Genomic DNA, 18,994 nt, shown 5'->3' on the forward strand with positions numbered 1-18,994 from the left:
AATTTAAATTTTTAATATTGCTACAAATGAAATATTTGTAATAATGATTTTCCCCTGTCATTATTACTGTGCACGACTGAAGAATTCACCTTCAAAATTGTAAATACCATGAAAAACTATCTAGCATTTTAACATTCAAATCCGTATTCTGGCTTAAGAATTACAGACATGATAAATGAGGATAATTAAAATTAAAGTTTATATAAGTTTAAAAATAAGTTTATAAAATTAAAGTTTATATATTTATATTAGCTAGGAACTAGCTTTATTTGTGGCGTTAGCATTTTCACAGAAGACACAATGTAAAAGGTGATCTTTCTCGGATGTTATTTTTAATCTTTGGTGAACCACTAACAATTCTTATTTTTTTTTGTTCTACAAAACTGAGAGGACAGGGAGAGGAAACCCTTTTCTTCCTTCCAGACGGTAATTCGAGACGGTGCTTACGGTAATTTACTTCTACTTTAATTTGTGGATTTTTAGCTGACAGGTATTGTTTCAGAATTTACAGTCTATACAATATTCGTTGGCATGAACGGTTTTTGCCATCTTCATTTATGAAATCCCAACTAACAGTTAGGATTTCAAAGTTTCTTAACAAGTGCACTGAAAACGAAGATTAAAAAATTAGCCACATCTTGCCACACGACTTCTGAGCCAAATCAAGAATTTACCATTATTTTACTGTATTATTTTTACTGCATTATTTTTTACGTATTATTTTATTGGCGGTATTATTTTCCCGTCATCTAATCGAAACTAAGAACTACTCACTAATCATAAAGCATCAAATATAAAAAGTAAGCCTGTAACATTTCAAGATAAAATTTCAACAACAGCTACTGAAAAGCTAGGACCATAAAATTAACTGGTTGATTTTTTTTTTTCGCCCATTCGATTGGTATAGTTAATTTTGCCTTCTGTTCTGTTTTCTTTCTTTTCTCTTTTTACTCTGCTTTTTATAATTGGTTGAACATAAATAAATTATTTATGAATTATAGTTAATATATTATTATTATTATATCCTGCAAGGCTTATGGAGGCTTACTTATATACCAAGATCTGAAATAGGTACGTTCTTAAGGGAGGGTTTTCTGTAAGTAGGAAGCGACTCGGCCCAATAGTACCGAAACTTTAAAAAACATAATTTTGATAACAATTGATTCATCAAAATGATTGGCTTTTTATGATGATTTAATGAAAAACTTATTAAGTTTAATGTTACCCATCAAAAACAATGAGGACGAGAAAATTTACCTTATTTTGAAAAAAGAGGGTAAAAAACCAAAAAAGTCAAGTAATCTCAATGAAAATCCCACCATCAGACTGAGCAAAACAGAGATACCTTCCACAGAGGTTTCAAGCTCATATGTACAATAATGTTTATCTTTTTTTCCAGATATGTGTCTGTTGTTTTTTTCTTCGGGGGTGATTGTATCGAACCAATGGTTCTGAAAGATTGAGAGAGATGGCTCTTTCAAACGGAAATCAAAAGTTTTAGTGCCCATTTAAGTGATCAAAAAGATTAGTGGTTAGCTAGCCCCCCTCCCACACTCATTTTTCTCCAGGCCTCCCATCAAAATATTGAGGTGGTCACCTGATTCAGCATAGTTGAAAAGTCCAACAGCTATGCCTTTAGGTATGACAATACCCCCCTCCCAAGAGCCCCTGGGGAAGAGGCTACAGGTTAAACAATTTGCCCAGTGTTCACAGACAGTACTTGTTATTTTGGAGATATATGGAATTTTACGGAGGAGGGGGAATATTCTGTAGGAGGGGAATGTATTTGCAAAGGTTCCGGAAATGGGGGATTTTCCAGGGGAAATTTTAAACGGCAAGAGGGAAGGGGATTTCCGTTTATGATTTGAAAAATGGTCAGACACTAAATATAAAAGAAGTTTTTTAACTGAAAAAGTTGACTGCTGACACACAAGGGCAGTAGAATTTGAATTATAATTATTTATAAAGAACTTTAAGACTTTAGCGTAAAGATTTAGGGTTGAGGAAGGGGTGGCCCCCTCATATACAGAATAATTTCTATTTGTTTTAAGTTTTATTGTTGCTCCTTACTTTGAGCTGAAAAAACTTGTGCTTTTTATATTTGATTGCAATCTAGAGTCAAAAACAAACAGTAAAGTGAAAACAACTTGTAAGTAGGGCTTGTTTGTCCAACCGCTTTCAAAAACCTGTTCATCTTCCAATAAGAGCTTGCCAGCTCCTGTGGTCAGCTTTTGAATTTTAAGTTCAGAATCGTTAAAGTGGATATTGATAAGAAGATCCAATTTTTCATCGGATTCGCTTATTCTCTTTTAAAAACAAAAAAGCTGCATGGGAACAAGAGGATTAAAAAAAAAAAAAAAAAAATTATACGTACGGTGGATTTTCTTAATTCTTCATTTTCCCTGGCAATAGCTGACTTTAACCACTCAGGCAATGATTCCAGATTAGTTATAGCTTCAGGAACAACCGACTGTTCAGATTTTCTACAGTAAGAAAGCATATATGCTTTTGTTGAAGAATAGCATCCTTTTGGCAACTTGGGCTTCTTTTCTCCTTTTGGTCTTGATTCGCTTCCTAAAAAAATTTAAATAAATCGAACTGATATCACCAGCTTTGACAAAACGAAGCTATTATATCTAATTTCTTATCATGACAAACTTCCCTTTTTTTCACTTAGCTTCACACTACTTCTGAAAAAAGTTACTTGAAAACTGTGTTTAAAAAAAATATTTTTTTCAAGAAAAGTAACGAGCAGCATTAAAACCTAATACAAGCAGACATAGTGTCATATAATAAGCGGAAGAGCAGAAATTACTATGAACGAGTACATGAACCCTATGTCAAACAGATACTAAAATGAAAAATCATACAAAACTTTAAATGGCATATAATATAACGGGTGAACAGATGAAACCTAGAATGAGCGAAAATTTGATAAACAGTTAAGTTAAACTTGAAAGGAACAGATATCACCACAAGTAAAAGTGCGGCTACGGCCTTATCAAACTGTCTAAAAGGCTAAAAAATCGTTTGTACTTAATTGAAAACAATTGACATTTCCATCAATGTCTTTTTTAATTTGCCATAGCATCAACTGCAGCAGACACCAAATAACAATATCAAGGGTTTACAAATAAGCACTCCACAAATGATAAAGAGGCTATCCTTTCCCTCTTAAACCCTTTAAAAGGCTTAAATTTCGTCTGCAATAATGACGATAGGTATTTCGAACAGTGCAGTTGTTCTTTGCGAAAACATTAATACCCAAATCATATTTCGACAAGCAATTTGTGTGCAAACCAATATTTCCGAGGAAAATAGCCCCCTCATTCCTAACCGATGGCAAGTTTTGAATATCCCTTACCCTCCCCCCCTTGTCACTACCTGGAAGTTTTAAATTGATTCCAAAAGCGTTGATGAGACGCTAAAGATAGGTTTCTTTGACAGCCTGAATACGCAAAATGCCTTTCGATATACTTTGCTACTTGACCTGAAAAAAAAAGTCCCGAAGTAGTAATAACGTAAAACTTTTCGTTGGATAGAAGACAAAACATTTTTAGTCATCCCCCCCCCCACGGTCAAATTTCAAGTTTCAATTGAAAGCTTCAACTAGGTCCCCATGCAGTCGTCCTTGATATAATTAAGATATTTTGACATCCTAGATACAAATAGTGTCTTCTGGTGTACCTTGCTACGTAAATAGATTCTATGTTATCAAAGAGATTTAGTGCAAAAACTTTTAGGTTAATGAAACAAAGTTTTTTATCCCTTATCCCCTTGTTCCAAGCACACAATTTGGAGTCCCATTCCTCCATTCAAATACTCTGAACGTTAGTACACGGTCACCCAAGGCGTTCCCATGAAATTGCAGAAACATAATTTTGACAACTTGGATACATGGAGCATATTTTGGTTTATCTTTACCCCCCTTCTTTTCAAATCAGAACTCCAGGTTCGCATTCCACACTCCCTAAAAGTCTCGAATTGATTTTCCCAAGCCATTCTCAAAATTTTGCAGATACGCTACTTGGATAACCTGGCAACATATAGTGTCTTCCGATTTACCTCACTACTCAACTGTGAATAGATTCACAGTCACTTAAAGTGCAAAAAAAGTTTAAGCAGATAGGATACAACATAATTCCTCCTCCCCCCCCCCACACACACACAAAAAAGAACAAAATTCGTTTCTCCCTTACCCAAGTCAAAACTTGAGATATTCCCCCCCCCCACGCTTTCTCAATTCAATTACCCAAGTCATCCTCGAGACATTCCTGATATCCGATTTTGAAAACTCGGCAGCACAGGCCCTTTTTTATGTACTCAAGTACGCATGTCGTTTCAAGAGTATAGCATCAGGAAACTGAGAAATCTTGTCCTAGCGAACGAAAACGGAGGCATATCTATTAGGCCTGTCGAATATTCTAAATAAAGCACCTATCTCAAAATTTCAATCCAAAACAATGAGAACTACAGGGATTTTTTCTGCTATCAAATTGACTAGCTATTTTTACGATTCTGCTTTTTTTAATTTCATCTAAATTATGTCAGATCGTGACAATAACTCACAAATATACAATAATAAGAAATTCAATTCATTTTGTTGATAAAAATGGGAGCAGTAGACCCGGCAATACCTAGCTGATCCATTATTAAACCAAGGACAAAGTGGCAACATAAGTAAACCAAGATAGCCATTTTGCAGGATTGTTGAAATACTATTTTCCAAAAAAGAAAGAAAGAGAATCTTAATGTAAAATGATCTAAATTCCTTTTACCCTCCTCTAAACCATTTCGTTTAGCCTCAGCTTATTTAATCATTCTAAAAAAAAAGTTTGATTCATACTATTTTTTGCTCCATCTTGCTAGCAAGATAATAATTATGATCTCCTAAAAATTTACAGTCCCTGTTTCGTTTCATAGCTATTAAACAGGAGTTACGCAGAGCTTTAGACATAAATGAAGATTTTACCTTTTTAATGCACACTAAACAGAGAATACCTTTAATGGGTATTTTTAAACTGTTTCATTACCAAGCTAATTTAACTGCAATTATTGGATTGGAAAGAACGAGCAATATAATTCAAGTTTGAAATCAGATACAACGATTTTTACTGGAAATATTAATAAAAATTGCTATTCAGCGTAACTTTCTTTATCTAAAATCAAGACTATCTCGCTCCCAAAAAGTCTATATCTTTCCATTTAAGAATTTTTACAAAAACTAACTCTTAAGAAAGACAAATAGGTTTCGTTAAGAACAGTCCTGGTTTGAATGTTTAATAAAATTGACTGCTCAAGTCTTCAAAGTAGGATATAGTTGGTGTTATAAATATATTAGACCAACATCTTTCAAACTATGTCCCATGATACGACACTATTAGTATTCACGATTTTAAGTGGCAAGCACTCACGAATATTAATTGTAAATATATGTAGTAATTTAGCCAAGGAGACCTATTTCCAATAAATATTTATTTTTAAGGGTGAATTCTTCAACATAACACACTACGCACTTGCTATGTGGCGCTCTTGACGCTGCAACTATGACGTCACAATACCCAGTTCGGGTAATATCGGTACTGAAAAAGATTGGCATACTTAGGGCTCACTGACCTAAGCATTTTGCAGTCAACTAGAAATTGCTTAGGTAAATGAAGAACTTTTTTACATTAAAATAGTAAGGAAATAAATCATAGCATACAATATGTCCCCAGGTTATCAAAATGGTTCATTCGCAAAATAACGTGAACAGGGGGGAAGGGGGGGGGATTGGGGTGGACAAGTAGACTTCCAAATTTTGAAATGGAGGAGGCGATCAAAACGTTTTGTCTCCGATTTCATCTAGGTTTCGCGCTAGGAGCACTATAGAGTTAAAAATCTATGCATAGTAAAGTAACAAGGCAAATTTAAAGACAGTGATAGTACCCTGATTATCGAAAAAGCGTATCCGCAATGTCCGAAAAGAGGCTCGAGGCGCCATTTTACTTCCGTAAAAAACTTTTGAAATTTATTTCCGTGAATAATTTTAGATAAAAGACAAAGCCACCTTGAAAGCGAGCAGAATTTAAACTGAATAAAAACGTTTTCCAAAAGAATCAAAAAGACGTTAAAGAGCGATATAAAAAACTTGAAACGAGCAGAAATAAAGTCATGTAATAAATCGAACTTAAAAGAGACAGAAATCACTATGAATGAACAAATTACCCCCCCCCCCCCACCCAAAAAATGAGTAACCAGTCAAAACTTAAAAATAGCTTTGCAATATCAAAGTATTTTGAAGGCACCCAGAGATGATGTCGGCTCCCACGGGAGTGATATTTCTTATACAAAAAACGACATCAGTATTAACAGGCACCCAGAGAAGTAAGAAGCATTCAATGGCCAAAACGGCATAGGAACAAAACTTTAAGATAGCTATAATCATCAACGATCAAATAACTAAAAAATGTACATCCAGGAATGGCATGATGTGCTTAAACTAGATTAATGAAACAAAGACAACCGTAGTTGTATTTTAGTAGAGAGGTGGCATAATATACCTTTTGTGAGTCAAAACCAAAATGCAAAATCTAGCTATGTTTCTTACATGTGTAATTTTTAAAGTTGTGTCCAATAATCTAACTCCCCCCTCCCCTTCCCTTCCGTCAAAACTCCCGAGCCTTATTTAAAAGATATTACAAAAAATAACCTATTTTATATATACTGGTATAAGTTGCGTTTCGCTCCTTACAAATCATCTTCCTTTTCTAATCACCTTTCTAACTTAAAAACTTTTGAAAAGATTCCCATCCATCATTTATTTTCATAATAAACAGAAAAGTCCAAAATTTACTTCCTTTCTTCTCCTGAAATTCCGATGTTTATACACAGTATACGCAAGGACTATGATGTGTATATATTGTGCCCCTATTGACTCATGGTCATTCAGGGATTATTTAGGGGATGGCATGAATGACTAAAGACTAACCATACGAAATTAGTCGAAATAATAGATACACTACATTCATAAACTAAGTTACAACTTGAGGAAATATAGCTTCACACATTGCAATCTAGCAAACTGAAATTTTAGGTTTGCAGAAAATACTCAGTCCCACTACTGTAACCACTCCTACTATGACAGTTTCTCTTAGGGCATTTTCTACCATGAATACATCCAGTCCAACTACTCCAGCAAATGGTGTTCTGACCAAGACTACTCCTTAACTACTATTTTGACGACTATCTTGGTATGTCTACCAAGACCGGCTACTGTAGCTATAAAAGGCCCTATCCCAAAACTTTTTCTATAAGGTTAGTCCCTACTACGGTTCCTTTGGCTACTTGCCTCTCTGCAAGTTTCCTTAGAGCGTTCTTGTCCCTCGATCTGTTCCCACTTTCTGACACAAGTCTTTATTTCTTTCCAGCCCTAAAGTCGTGCGTCAGATCCAGATTTTTATCTTCGGTCCTTTCACAAAGCAGAAAAGCCACTGCTTTATTTTGCAAAGACTAAAACCAGATCACGCAGTAAACTTAATCTGAAGAAGGATGTCCACTCTCCAGACTCCTGTATCAGTCGAAGGAAAACTTCAATTACACAAAGGAGTGTCTTCCTACCCCAAAAACAATTAGGTAAAATGTATGACTGCTCATCGGGTTTTCTAGCCCGATAAACAGAAAATCCTTCGATAGCTGATTGGAACCTAAATACTCTAGGGGTTAGGTTCCACCCTATCATTCCTCTTCTAACGCCCATCTCGTGGTCAAACAAATAAACAGAGCAGGTTGTCCCGGTTCACTCCCCTTTTAATCGTTATGTGATCTTGCACCTCTTTTAGAGTAAAAATGTTCCATATTACATTATCTTAAGAAAATCGTTCACAAAAGTATCCCATAAATGTTTTATCGTACCAAAAAGGGTATGTGGCGCTACTAGTAGGCATTACCTGATTTAGAGTACCACATTTTTTTTTTTACTATTACTTTTTTTTAAGACACAAGGCAGAGCAAAAATTGAACGAATTGGCATTAAAGGTAATTAAATTTATAATTTGCAAGTAAACAAAAAGAACAGATCAGAAAAGAAAAAAGAATAAAGAACATCTCAACTTAATTTATAAAAGTGTTTCAACACCAGGTGCAAAAAAAGAAGAGAAAAGAGGTACAATAAAAAAAAAACAACAATGGTTTAAAACTATCTACCAATATCTTATATTAGTAAGGCAATTCTGAGGACACTCCAGCAACCTACAGTAGTCTCACCACTCAACGCTGTGAGAGGATACAAGGCCTTCTCATTTTCCAACCAATGATTCACGCAATCTGTTCACTCTTAAGGCTTTTTCAGCGACTCCTTTGTTAACTTTTCTATCGAAATAAGGCTTCCCTATACCTCTCTATCTCCTTAAAAATTCAATTTAGATTTAAGACCAAAAATTTAAATTATTAAAAAGGAATACTCACTGTCATCATTTCCGAAAATCAACCTTTTCCCTTCAACTTTTTGAACTACTTCGTCGTCAAACTCATACCAATGTTTACTCTCCTTGTCATAAATATGTGCTAGAAAGCATAAAGAAGAGAATTCAAAAATAGATTTCTACAATTTATAATTAATGGGATCCAGTCCCATACTTAAGATGTTTCCTCTTTCATGAATCTCACCAACCTCGTCCAGTTTCTACTAAAATACCCATCTTTTGAAAAAAAATAGCTAAAAACATAAATAATTAAAAAATAATGGATTTTATAAAGAACAGCACAGATCCATATTCAAACCTAAAACGAGTAAAAATAAAGTCATATAATAACTCGAGCTTAAAACAGAGATTTTTATGAAACCTGAAACTAACAGAAATTACCAGATATTCCTATGGATGAATAAGTAAATCCTAAGATTAACAGAAATAAAATGGATAATAAAGCCAAACAAAAAACAAGCAAAAATTGCAACAAATAATGATAGGGATACCGCCTCCTAAATGCCAGTGTCATTTGCGATTCACTGAAAAAAAATTTATTTTGACTATTTCGGGCATTGTGTTTGGATTTGTCCTAACATCATTTACAACACAAAAATCACAAAGCAGAGTTTAACAAGAGCTAAGAGCTCATATGGTACTTGTGACGAGGCCGGAAGAGCCATGAGTCATATGAGCTCTAGCAAAATTCTCATATGACTCAAAATCTTTTGAGAATCTTTTGAGAATCAAAAGATTGATTGAAAAGGAAAATCAGAGGCTTACTACCGGTCGGAAGTTAAAATAAGAGCTCTGAGTCATGAGGTCCTTCTAAATATCAAAATTCATTAAGATCCGATCACCCACTCAAATACATCAATTTTTCTAATTTTTCCTCTCCCTTAAGCCCCCAGATGAACGAATTAAGGAAAACGATCTTATCAATTCAATTTGTGCAGCCCCCTGACACGCCTACCAATTTTCACCGTCCTAGCACGTTCAGAAGCAGCAAATACGCCAAAGCACTGAACCCCACCCCCTAACTCCTTCAAAGAGAGCGGATCCAATACGGTTAAGTCAATCACGTATCTACGACATTTGGTTACTCTACTTATCCCGATTTCTCCACTCTAAGCGTTTTCCAAGATTTCCGATTTCCCCCTCCAACTCCTCCCAATGTCAACAGATCTGGTTGGGATTTGAAATAAGAGCTCTGAGACATGACTTCCTTTTAAATATCAAATTTTATTAAGATCTGGTCACCTGTTCGTAAGTTACAAATACCTCATTTTTTCAATTTTTTCAACAGTACCCCCCCCCTCCCAACTCCACAAAAAGAGAGTGGATCAGGTCCGGTTATCTCAGTCACGTATCTTGGACTTGTTTTTACTCTTCCCACCAAGGTTCATCCTTTTCTCTCCACTTTGTGTTTACCAAGATTTCCAGTCCCCTTTCCCCCCCCCCCCCAATGACTCTGGATGCAGTGGGGATTTCAAATAAGAGATTTGAGTTACGAGATCCTTCTAAATAAAAAATTTCATTAAGATCCGATCACTCCTTCGTAAGTCAAATATATCTCATTTTTTCTAATTTTTCAGAATTACCCCCCCCCCCCCAACTCCAAATAGAGTGGATCCGTTAAGGTTATTTCAGTCATATATATAGGACTTTTGCTTATTTTTTCCACCCCAAGTTTTAATCCCGATCCCTCCACTCTAATCATTTTCCGAGATTTTAGGTCCCCCCAAACTTCCCCCAATGTCACCGGATCCAATCGGGATTTCAAATAAGAGCTCTAAGACACGATATCCTTCTAAATATCAAATTTCATTAAGATCCGATCATCCGTTCGTAGGTTAAAATACCTCATTTTCTCTAATTTCGGTCGCCCCCCCCCCAACTCCCCCCCCCCCAGATGGTTAAATCGGGGAAAATTTCTAATTTAATCTAGTCTGGTTCCTGATACTCCTGCCAAATTTCATCATCCTAGCTTACCTGGAAGTGCCTAAACTAGCAAAACCGGGACAGACAGACCGACCAACAGAATTTGCGATCGCTATATGTCACTTGGTGCCATAAAAATAAGAGTGTATATATTCCCCCTCAGACAACTTCTCAAAGGCTTGAATGTCATTTGCGCTTTACTGAGAACCCCAAGTATTTTGAAAAGTGTGGTTTTATTTATCAAACAAGAGCTAAGAGCTCATATGGCATGAGCTCTAACAAAATTCTAAGAATCAATAAATTGATTTAAAAGGAAAATGAGAGGCTTAATGCCGGTCAGGATTTAAAATAATAGCTCTGAGTCACGATGTCCTTCTAAATATCAAAATTCATTAAGATCCGATCACCCACTCGTAAGTTATAAATACCTAGTTTTTTCTAATTTTTCTTCTCCCTTTAGCCCCCAGATGGTCGAATCTGGGAAAACGACTTTGTCAAGTCAATTTGTGCAGCTCTCTGACACACCTACCAATTTTCATCGTCTCAGCGCGTCCAGAAACACCAAACTCGCCAAATCACTGAACCCCTCCCTCCAACTCCCCCAAAGAAAGCGAATCCAGTTACGGTTACGTCAATCACGTATCAAGGGCATTTGCTTATTCTATCCACCAAGCTTCATCCCGATTCCTCCACACCAAGTGTTTTCCAAGACCCCCCCCCCAACTCCCCCAATGACAAAAGAACGGGTCGGGATTTGAAATAAGAGTTCTGAGACATGAATTCCTTCTAAATATCAAATTTCATTAAGATCTGATCACCTATTCGTAAGATAAAAATACCCCAATTTTCTCGCTTTCCAAGAATTCCGGTTTCCCCCTCCAACTCCCCCCAATGTCACAGGATCTGGTCGGAATTTAAAATTAAAGCTTTAAAGCACAAGATCCTTCTAAATATCAAATTTCATTAAGATCTGGTCACACTTTCGTAAGTTACAAATACCTCAATTTTCGAAAGTACCCTCCCCCCCCCCAACTCCACCAAAGAGAGCAGATCCGGTCCGGTAATGTCAGTCACGTATCTTAGACAGGTTTTTATTCTTCCCATCTAGTTTCATCCTGATCTCTCCGCTTTAAGTATTTTCGAAGATTTCTGGTCCCCCCCCCCGCCCAATGACGCTAGATGCGGTTGAGATTTATAATAAGAGATCTGAGTTACGAGGTCCTTCCAAATATGAAGTTTCATGAAGATCCGATCACTCCTTCGTAAGTTAAAAATACGTCATTTCTTCTAATTTTTCATAAGTACCCCCCCCCCCCCCCCAATAGAGCGGATCCGTTCCAATTATGAAAATCACGTATCTAAGACTTCTGCTTATTTTTCCCACAAATTTTCATCCCGACCCCTCCAATCTAAGCGTTTTCCGTGATTTTAGGTTCCCCCACCCCAAACTCCCCCCAATGTCACCAGATCCGTTCAGAATTTACAATAAGAGCTTTGAGACACAATATTCTTCTAAATTTTAAATTTCATTGAGATCCGATCACCCATTCGTAAGTTAAAAGTACCTCATTTTTTCTAATTTTTCAGAATTAACATCCCCACCCCAACTAACCCAAAGAGAACGGACCCGTTCCGGTTATATCAATAATGTATCTAGGACTTGTGCTTATTTTTCCCACCAAGTTTTACGCGATCCCTCCACTCTAAGTGTTTCCCAAGATTTTAGGTTTCCCCCTCCCAAATCCCCCCCAATATCACCAGATCCGGTCGAGATTTAAAATAAGAGCTCTGAGACACGATATCCTTCCAAATATCGAATTTCATTGAGATCCGATCACCCGTTCGTAAGTTAAAAACACCTTATTTTTTCTAGTTTTTCAGAATTACTCCCCCCCTCAACTACCCCAAAAATAGCGGATCCGTTCCAGTTATGTCAATCATGTATCTAGGACTTGTGCTTATTTTTCCCATCAAGTTTCATCCTGATCCCTCCACTCTAAGTGTTTTCCAAGATTTTATTATTTCCCGTCCCAACTCTCCCCCCCCCCCTAATGTCACCAGGTCCGGTCAGGATTTAAAATAAAAGCTCTGAGACACGATATCCTTCTAAACATCAAATTTCATTGGGATCCGATCACCCATTCGTAAGTTAAAAATACCTCATTTTTTCTAATTTTTCAGAATTAACTGGCCCCCCACTTCCCCCCCCCAGATGGTCAAATCGGGAAAACGACTATTTCTAATTTAAGCTGGTCCGGTCCCTGATACGCCTGCCAAATTTCATCGTCCTAGCTTACCTGGAAGTGCCTAAAGTAGCAAAACCGGGACTGACAGACCAACAGAATTTGCAATTGCTATGTCATTTGGTTAATACCAAGTGCCATAAAACGCAACAACATGAAAGAAAACCATGATCATAATCAAGATTGCATGAAAGAAAGAAAAATTCATTAGACTAATTACATTTGTGACTTTCAATTTGATTTTACCCTTTCAAAAGGCTTTCCCAGTTGGCTTGAAACTTTTAAGAATCGGTGCCAGGGCAAAGTGTACCAAACATTCTGTGGGCAGAGAGGAGGGCTCTAGTTTGAAAGTTACAACCGTAAGTCCCGGAACCAAGAGGAGCCTAATGTAAAAGAGAGAAAAAAACTAATTTGGGGCCACGGTAGGGCCTACCCTAAAAGACGGAGCAACATAATTTTTTTGTACTCGGCTCAAAATTTACTTCTTTAAGTGTTTGGACCAAGAGGACCCTAATGCACAAGAAAAAAGAGAGTAAAAAGAGTTGAATCCAAAAAAAGAGCAAAAATTGGCCAGAAACTTTCTCTTCTAAACAACTTCAAATTTACAACAGTAATTTTCAGAGCAAGGGAACACTCGTGCAAAAAAAAAAGAGTTGAAGGTACGGGTCCCGAGAAACTAGGACCAGGGAAAGTCTTCTTCGATTAACTTGACACTTATATCTTAGTCCTTGGGGCAGGGGAGCCCCAATTTACAAACTAATTGAGAAAAAAATATTAGTACATCTAAAAACGAGGTCCAGTAAATGGTCAATAAACTTTTTTTCCAAACGGCTTGAAACTTCGAACCGCAAGTCCTTAGCCAAGTGGACCCTACTGTACAAGAAACTTTTAATTTGGAGACATAAACCTACAAAATTACTATCAAAACAGGGCGGTTTTTTCAGATTGGCTTGAAATTTATATTTGAAATTATTTGAGCTAAGGGGGCCTTAATTCACAAAAATGCCAAAATTTAGGTTCACCTGAAGATCGAGGCCAAATATGGCAACAAAACATTATCTTAAACTGTTTGAAATTTCCAACTGTAAGCCCATTAAATGTTTGAAATTTCCAGCTGTAAGTCCATGGACCATTGGTGCAACATTTTTCTGTGCCTCTTCTATAGTCAATCTCCTGGCCCTACCCTATCAAGAAAATATTTTCAAAGCATGATTCTATAAATAGAAAAACACTTAAGATGCAAAAAAAAAGAGAATTTTCCCAGGGATCCGTAAGTGCTGCCATCTACTTAATAAGCTGTTTCTTTTCGTGATTCTACTGAATTTGTGATTTCACTTTTTTAAGGCTTGGGACTGAGTTAGAGGAACGATACCACGTGTACTTACTAAATTTCTCGACTCTTTGGCAAAAAGGTAAGCATTCGGTGTGTTTCTAAACCCAAATTAAACAAGCATTTTTAATTTGTATTACTGAAGAGCCTAGGTTGGCCAATGCCTCACCCCCCCCCACACCCATCCTGCTGCTAACTTTTTATCAGAAAGGGGACCATAGTGCAGCCTGTCTTATACAGAATTTCACAAGGATTTTCATTTGGTAACATTGAAGCACCAAATAGGGTCATTGGCCTTTGTACTAGGTTTTCCACCCTCAACGCCCCCAGGGAAATGTCACAGCCAACCTTTAGTGAAAAGGTAGGTATACTGCAACTTCTTTTAACATAAATCATGGAATGATTCTCAGTTAGTATTACTACCAAAAACAAAGCCCATGATGTACTTCACACTGCATGATTTCAGGCACAAAATGATTCTGTGACCCCTCAAAAATACCTCTCCCTTCATCCAAAGAATTTTTTTAGTATAATCGGAGATACAAAGATTTGGTCATAAGCAATGATTTAATGACGTCATTTTTGCTCGATCTAGCGCTTAGTAAAAATTCATTCCATGCTCCATACGGCTCTTTTGCACTAAGATGATGAACTCAGTCAGATTGCCCAATTTGAAAATTACTTATTGAAATGCTCAAATAGAAAGCCGATTGAGACTCGTCTGGTGATTTTCAATTCCCATTTGTAAAAATTTATTGTAAAAGACCCTAATTTTTCACACTATTTTGCCTTCGATACAATTCGTATCTCATACAACTTGAGTATATAATAACATATATTACAAATATCAGTCAATAAATTACATCGTTTTTTTATCATCTACTATTGCTAGTGATTATATTTTTAGTTCAAATGGAGAAAAGTTCAGATTTGAATTTACAAAGTGTCAATAGCCTGGAAACCCTTATACCATAGAAATCCCATTTGACTAGCGCAATTTTTAATTTTGTTTTGTGTTTGGCAATTTTGAGCAATTTAGGTGACTTTTCTTTTTCCTGGAGACAAAACCCGTTCTAAGTAAAAAGAAAAGAAAAAATTAAACATGGGAACTCACTTGACAAGTCTTAACAATTACCTACGTATCCGAAACAATATACTACTACCACAGCAAACTCGTCTCAGCATTAACCACCCTGATACATGGGCGAAGACTCTTCCTCCTCCCACTCTGTTAAAGGTTTTCTTCGACCATCTTCCAAGTAATTTCGAAGGAATGTTAGTTACTTTTCATTATCTTATCGCAGTCTAAACTGAGATGCCGAGTCTATAGGAAATTGTCCCTTGTGTTAACAGCTCCTTGAATCTATTCCGCAAAGATACTCTGTGAAAAATATTAATGTCTATTTACAGGACAAAACCAAGCCCCCAAAGTCAACCTTCAGTAATACACATATTGAATCAGACCAACCCATATCCTTCACAAGGAGCCTTGTTTGTCACCTCTTCGCCAAGTGTTGCGCCTGAAATTATCCTTTAATATTTACTTTTTGCTCTTAAAATTCCAATGTGATGGTTTTTCATACTTGTGAGCAGGAAATGAAGAAAACAGAACAAAAATGGATCCATCAATATATGAACAGTACTAGATGACCTGCTACATGACTAATCAGTTCTACAAAAGCTTCTTGTGGCAAAACTAAATCCCTAAACTAATCCCAACTATTCCACAAATGGCGCTGATCGTGTCTAGGATTCAATTTACAAAACAAATCACGCGAGAATAAAAATGTTAATATTCGATATTTTTTCTTAATTTATCTTCAAGCTTAAAGCCTGCTGTCCAATACCATTTAAGTAACAAAAAACTACCGAAGACTGCTCAAAGCACTCTGGCTAGGTGACTAATTATCTGTGCCAGTACTTTTTATGCTAAAACAATACAAGAAACAACCCTTCTTTGGGTTAAAATATATGAAATATACAGTTTTTAAGTTAACTATTGAGGAACAATAGCAGTCCAGTAAAATGAGAAGCAAACCAGTAAAATGCCCCCCCCCCCTAAAAAATATATAGTAACATCTCTAGTAGTACCTCACATAAAAGCTCCAATTTCTGGAGCGATGAAAAATGAATGGAAAAGAAAAATGAACCCACATGACTTGCGATTGAATATGGTCAATCGCAAGAAAACTGACAATACCCCTCAGATGTTTTTTTTTTGTACGTAATCAATTGAACCTCCAAAGTAAATAAATATAACTTTGCACTTTAAAAAACAATATTTAAGAAAACTATTGAAAAGAACCAACCTATATAATGACCAGAGTAGGCACTTGAGCCTTGATGCATAAGAACACCTCTCAACTCGTATGTAAGAGGATCCGAGGAACTTTCCAGAAAATCAGTCATATCCACAGTTTCTGGAAACTGGAAGGAGGTATGCACTTTCTTCTTGTGACCAGCATTTCTACAATTTGACAAACAACTTTTGAGATTAAAACTGTAAAAGACGCCCTTCTTTCCATACATTTTTCACTTGAAACACAGTGTAGATGACAAAAAAAAACTTAAGTAACAAACAAAAACGAAGGATTTATCACATCAGGATTTTGAAACTATGAACAGATAATAGTAATCAACTTTGACTATTAAAATGTACATCTTCTTTTTTCTTTTTTGTTGGACCATGATAATTACCTTTTGTTGCACATTTCAAACCGTCAAATATCCTAAACGAAAATTTTTTTCAAATTTGGTCCATATATGGTAAAGTTTTGTTCAGCAATGAATGGCATCTAGAACGTTCTTGATTACACTGATAGCAACTTTTAGGCTGTGTAAAAAAAAGTATGGTAGGAATCAAGGCTGCCACACACACAAAAATACATGAATTTCTTTTACGTAATAGTATTTCATACGTACAAAGCAGTGATTGATTAAGCTCGGCTTGATTCTACTCACTTAATAGTTGAAGTCATTTTTCGTACTTTACTTCGAGTATGCTCAAGTAAAAGTAATTACAATAAGTTGGACCACGCAAGCTAGTAGGCATGCAAGAAAGGCCAGCGTGAGTTATTGCATCCTCTTATTTCTTCCACGGCCATAAATATTCTGAACAATTTTACTCCCAACTAGATAGTCATTAGCTATCGATCATGAAAACCTGCTACAAACACTTTAAGTAACATTCCAACAGCCATACTAAAAGATAGTTTCCTCGATGCCAGGGTTTCGAATATGAAAGTTGTCTTCCCGTAAAGAGAAAACTCCATTTCCTAGTTAAGTTTTGATAGTATATTCAAACACCAGGACTCTCATTCCTTGCAGATTTAGACATCTTTATTAACCTGGCCTGTTTGACGCTCCTGTCTTTTACAAGAGCAGCAACGATGCAGGTGTGGCATGAATCCATTCAAAACAAATCTTCAAAGTTGTTTAACATCAAAAGAATCATTTTAAAGCTGGTAAAGCTTCTTACTCCAACCTCCACACAGAAGTTAGACTTGACATTTTTAATAAATAATTTAGAAAAAAGGTTACCCGAAAAAAATTCTTCCGAAGAATTTTAGAGAGGAAACTTAAACGTAAAACGAGCAGAAATAAGGTCATATAATAATTCAAGCTTATAAAGAAAAGAAACCACTGTTCAGGAATTAATAAAACTGAAAAGGAAAAATAGTAAAGTGAATATTCACATCATACAAAAGGGTGACAGGTATTGCGATGGATAAATAGGTGAATTCTAAAAGAAACAGAAATGAAATTGAATAATCTATTTTTGGTCTTCTATAATGCTAAAGATGGCCATAAATGTAAGGGTATCTTAATCCTGCATTTTATTAAAAGAGCCTTTTCCTACTCAATTTTGTTGCGACGGTTTGTTTCTTTAAATTAAATTAATCAATTCTGGTTTCCTGTCTTAAAAGAAATAAAATAAAAATAAACATCGGACGTTATGAATAAATGCAACCAGAGTTGTTTACTTGTCTTTTATCTTAATGAAGGTTCGTTGGATCTAACTACATGTCATGAAATATTCAAGCGGGTCTGCGAAAAAAAACAAACAATTATTCGCGCTCAAGATCAACGCAACCAAAATTTTCTTCCAAAATTTTCTGTCCTCATTAACCTGTTCCAGTCCACATACACTGAAATTTTCATGCTGATAAGAGAAAAACTTTTTCTGGCCCAATTTGGGCTGTCAACAACCGATATAATTCAATATTCTTAAAATATATTTTCCTCTTTGGTTCGTTTTATACAGTAAGCTACAAGCCGATCGAAGACAAAACAAATTCGGGTCTATTTTAGGAGCCGTCCCCACATGTCCTGTAAATTTGGGCCAATCGACGAAAACAAAATTTACTGGCCCATTTTGAAGTGCCATATTGATACATCGAAACCTCAACTGTATTGGTCTCACTGGGATCTATCCAGTACTGTCTACGTCCTTTAAGCTTCAAGTCTATCAAGGACGAAAACAATTTAAGGTCCCTTTTCAGACATCACAAATCGATACATCCAAAATCAAATTAAAAAGATTCATCTTTATAAAAAAATATTTACTTTCGTTAAATAGAGTTCTGTCTAAGGTATTTACAGCATTGCTCATTTTTGAGTAGTCAAGACTTAGGACTGGGAGTCAGGAACAAGTTAAGTTTTGCACCGTTAGGAAATTCAAATTAATGCAGTGTAACTTTAACTTATTTGTGCATTGAAGGAGAATGGTAACGCTTTCATTCACAAAAATATAATTTAAAGGATACTTCAAAAGCAAGTTACAATTGACCATAAACGTAAAATACCATTTCATGTGATAGGGTATAGAAGAGGCACAGATAAATATTGCACCCATTTTCTGGTTTCAAGATTCTATACGACCAATCTTTTTTATCTTTTAGTTTTCATTCAGATACTTCTGGCACTATCCATGTGTAGCTTTAAACACTAATTGGGTAACACCCACACGTTGTTTTTCATATCTGGGTTCGGAAAAAAAGTTCGTTGGCCCTGTTTGGGCTCCCATTGGCATAACC

At 36.0% G+C, this 18,994-nt stretch overlaps 1 protein-coding gene across 1 annotated transcript in view; it reads right to left on the bottom strand.

Annotated features, from left to right (window-relative positions):
* Window positions 1-18,994, bottom strand: part of LOC136030303 (ubiquitin carboxyl-terminal hydrolase 48-like) — a 250,597-nt gene that overhangs the window by 199,998 nt on the left and 31,605 nt on the right. The window contains exons 7-9 of the mRNA XM_065709189.1: window positions 16,268-16,425; window positions 8,446-8,544; window positions 2,375-2,574 (exon numbers count right to left, since the gene is read on the bottom strand). Coding sequence (XP_065565261.1) covers window positions 2,375-2,574; window positions 8,446-8,544; window positions 16,268-16,425 — 457 coding nt within the window. The remainder of the gene's footprint in view (window positions 1-2,374; window positions 2,575-8,445; window positions 8,545-16,267; window positions 16,426-18,994) is intronic.

The sequence above is a fragment of the Artemia franciscana genome, chromosome 8 (assembly GCF_032884065.1).
Source record: "Artemia franciscana chromosome 8, ASM3288406v1, whole genome shotgun sequence".
Classification (NCBI taxonomy): domain Eukaryota; kingdom Metazoa; phylum Arthropoda; class Branchiopoda; order Anostraca; family Artemiidae; genus Artemia; species Artemia franciscana.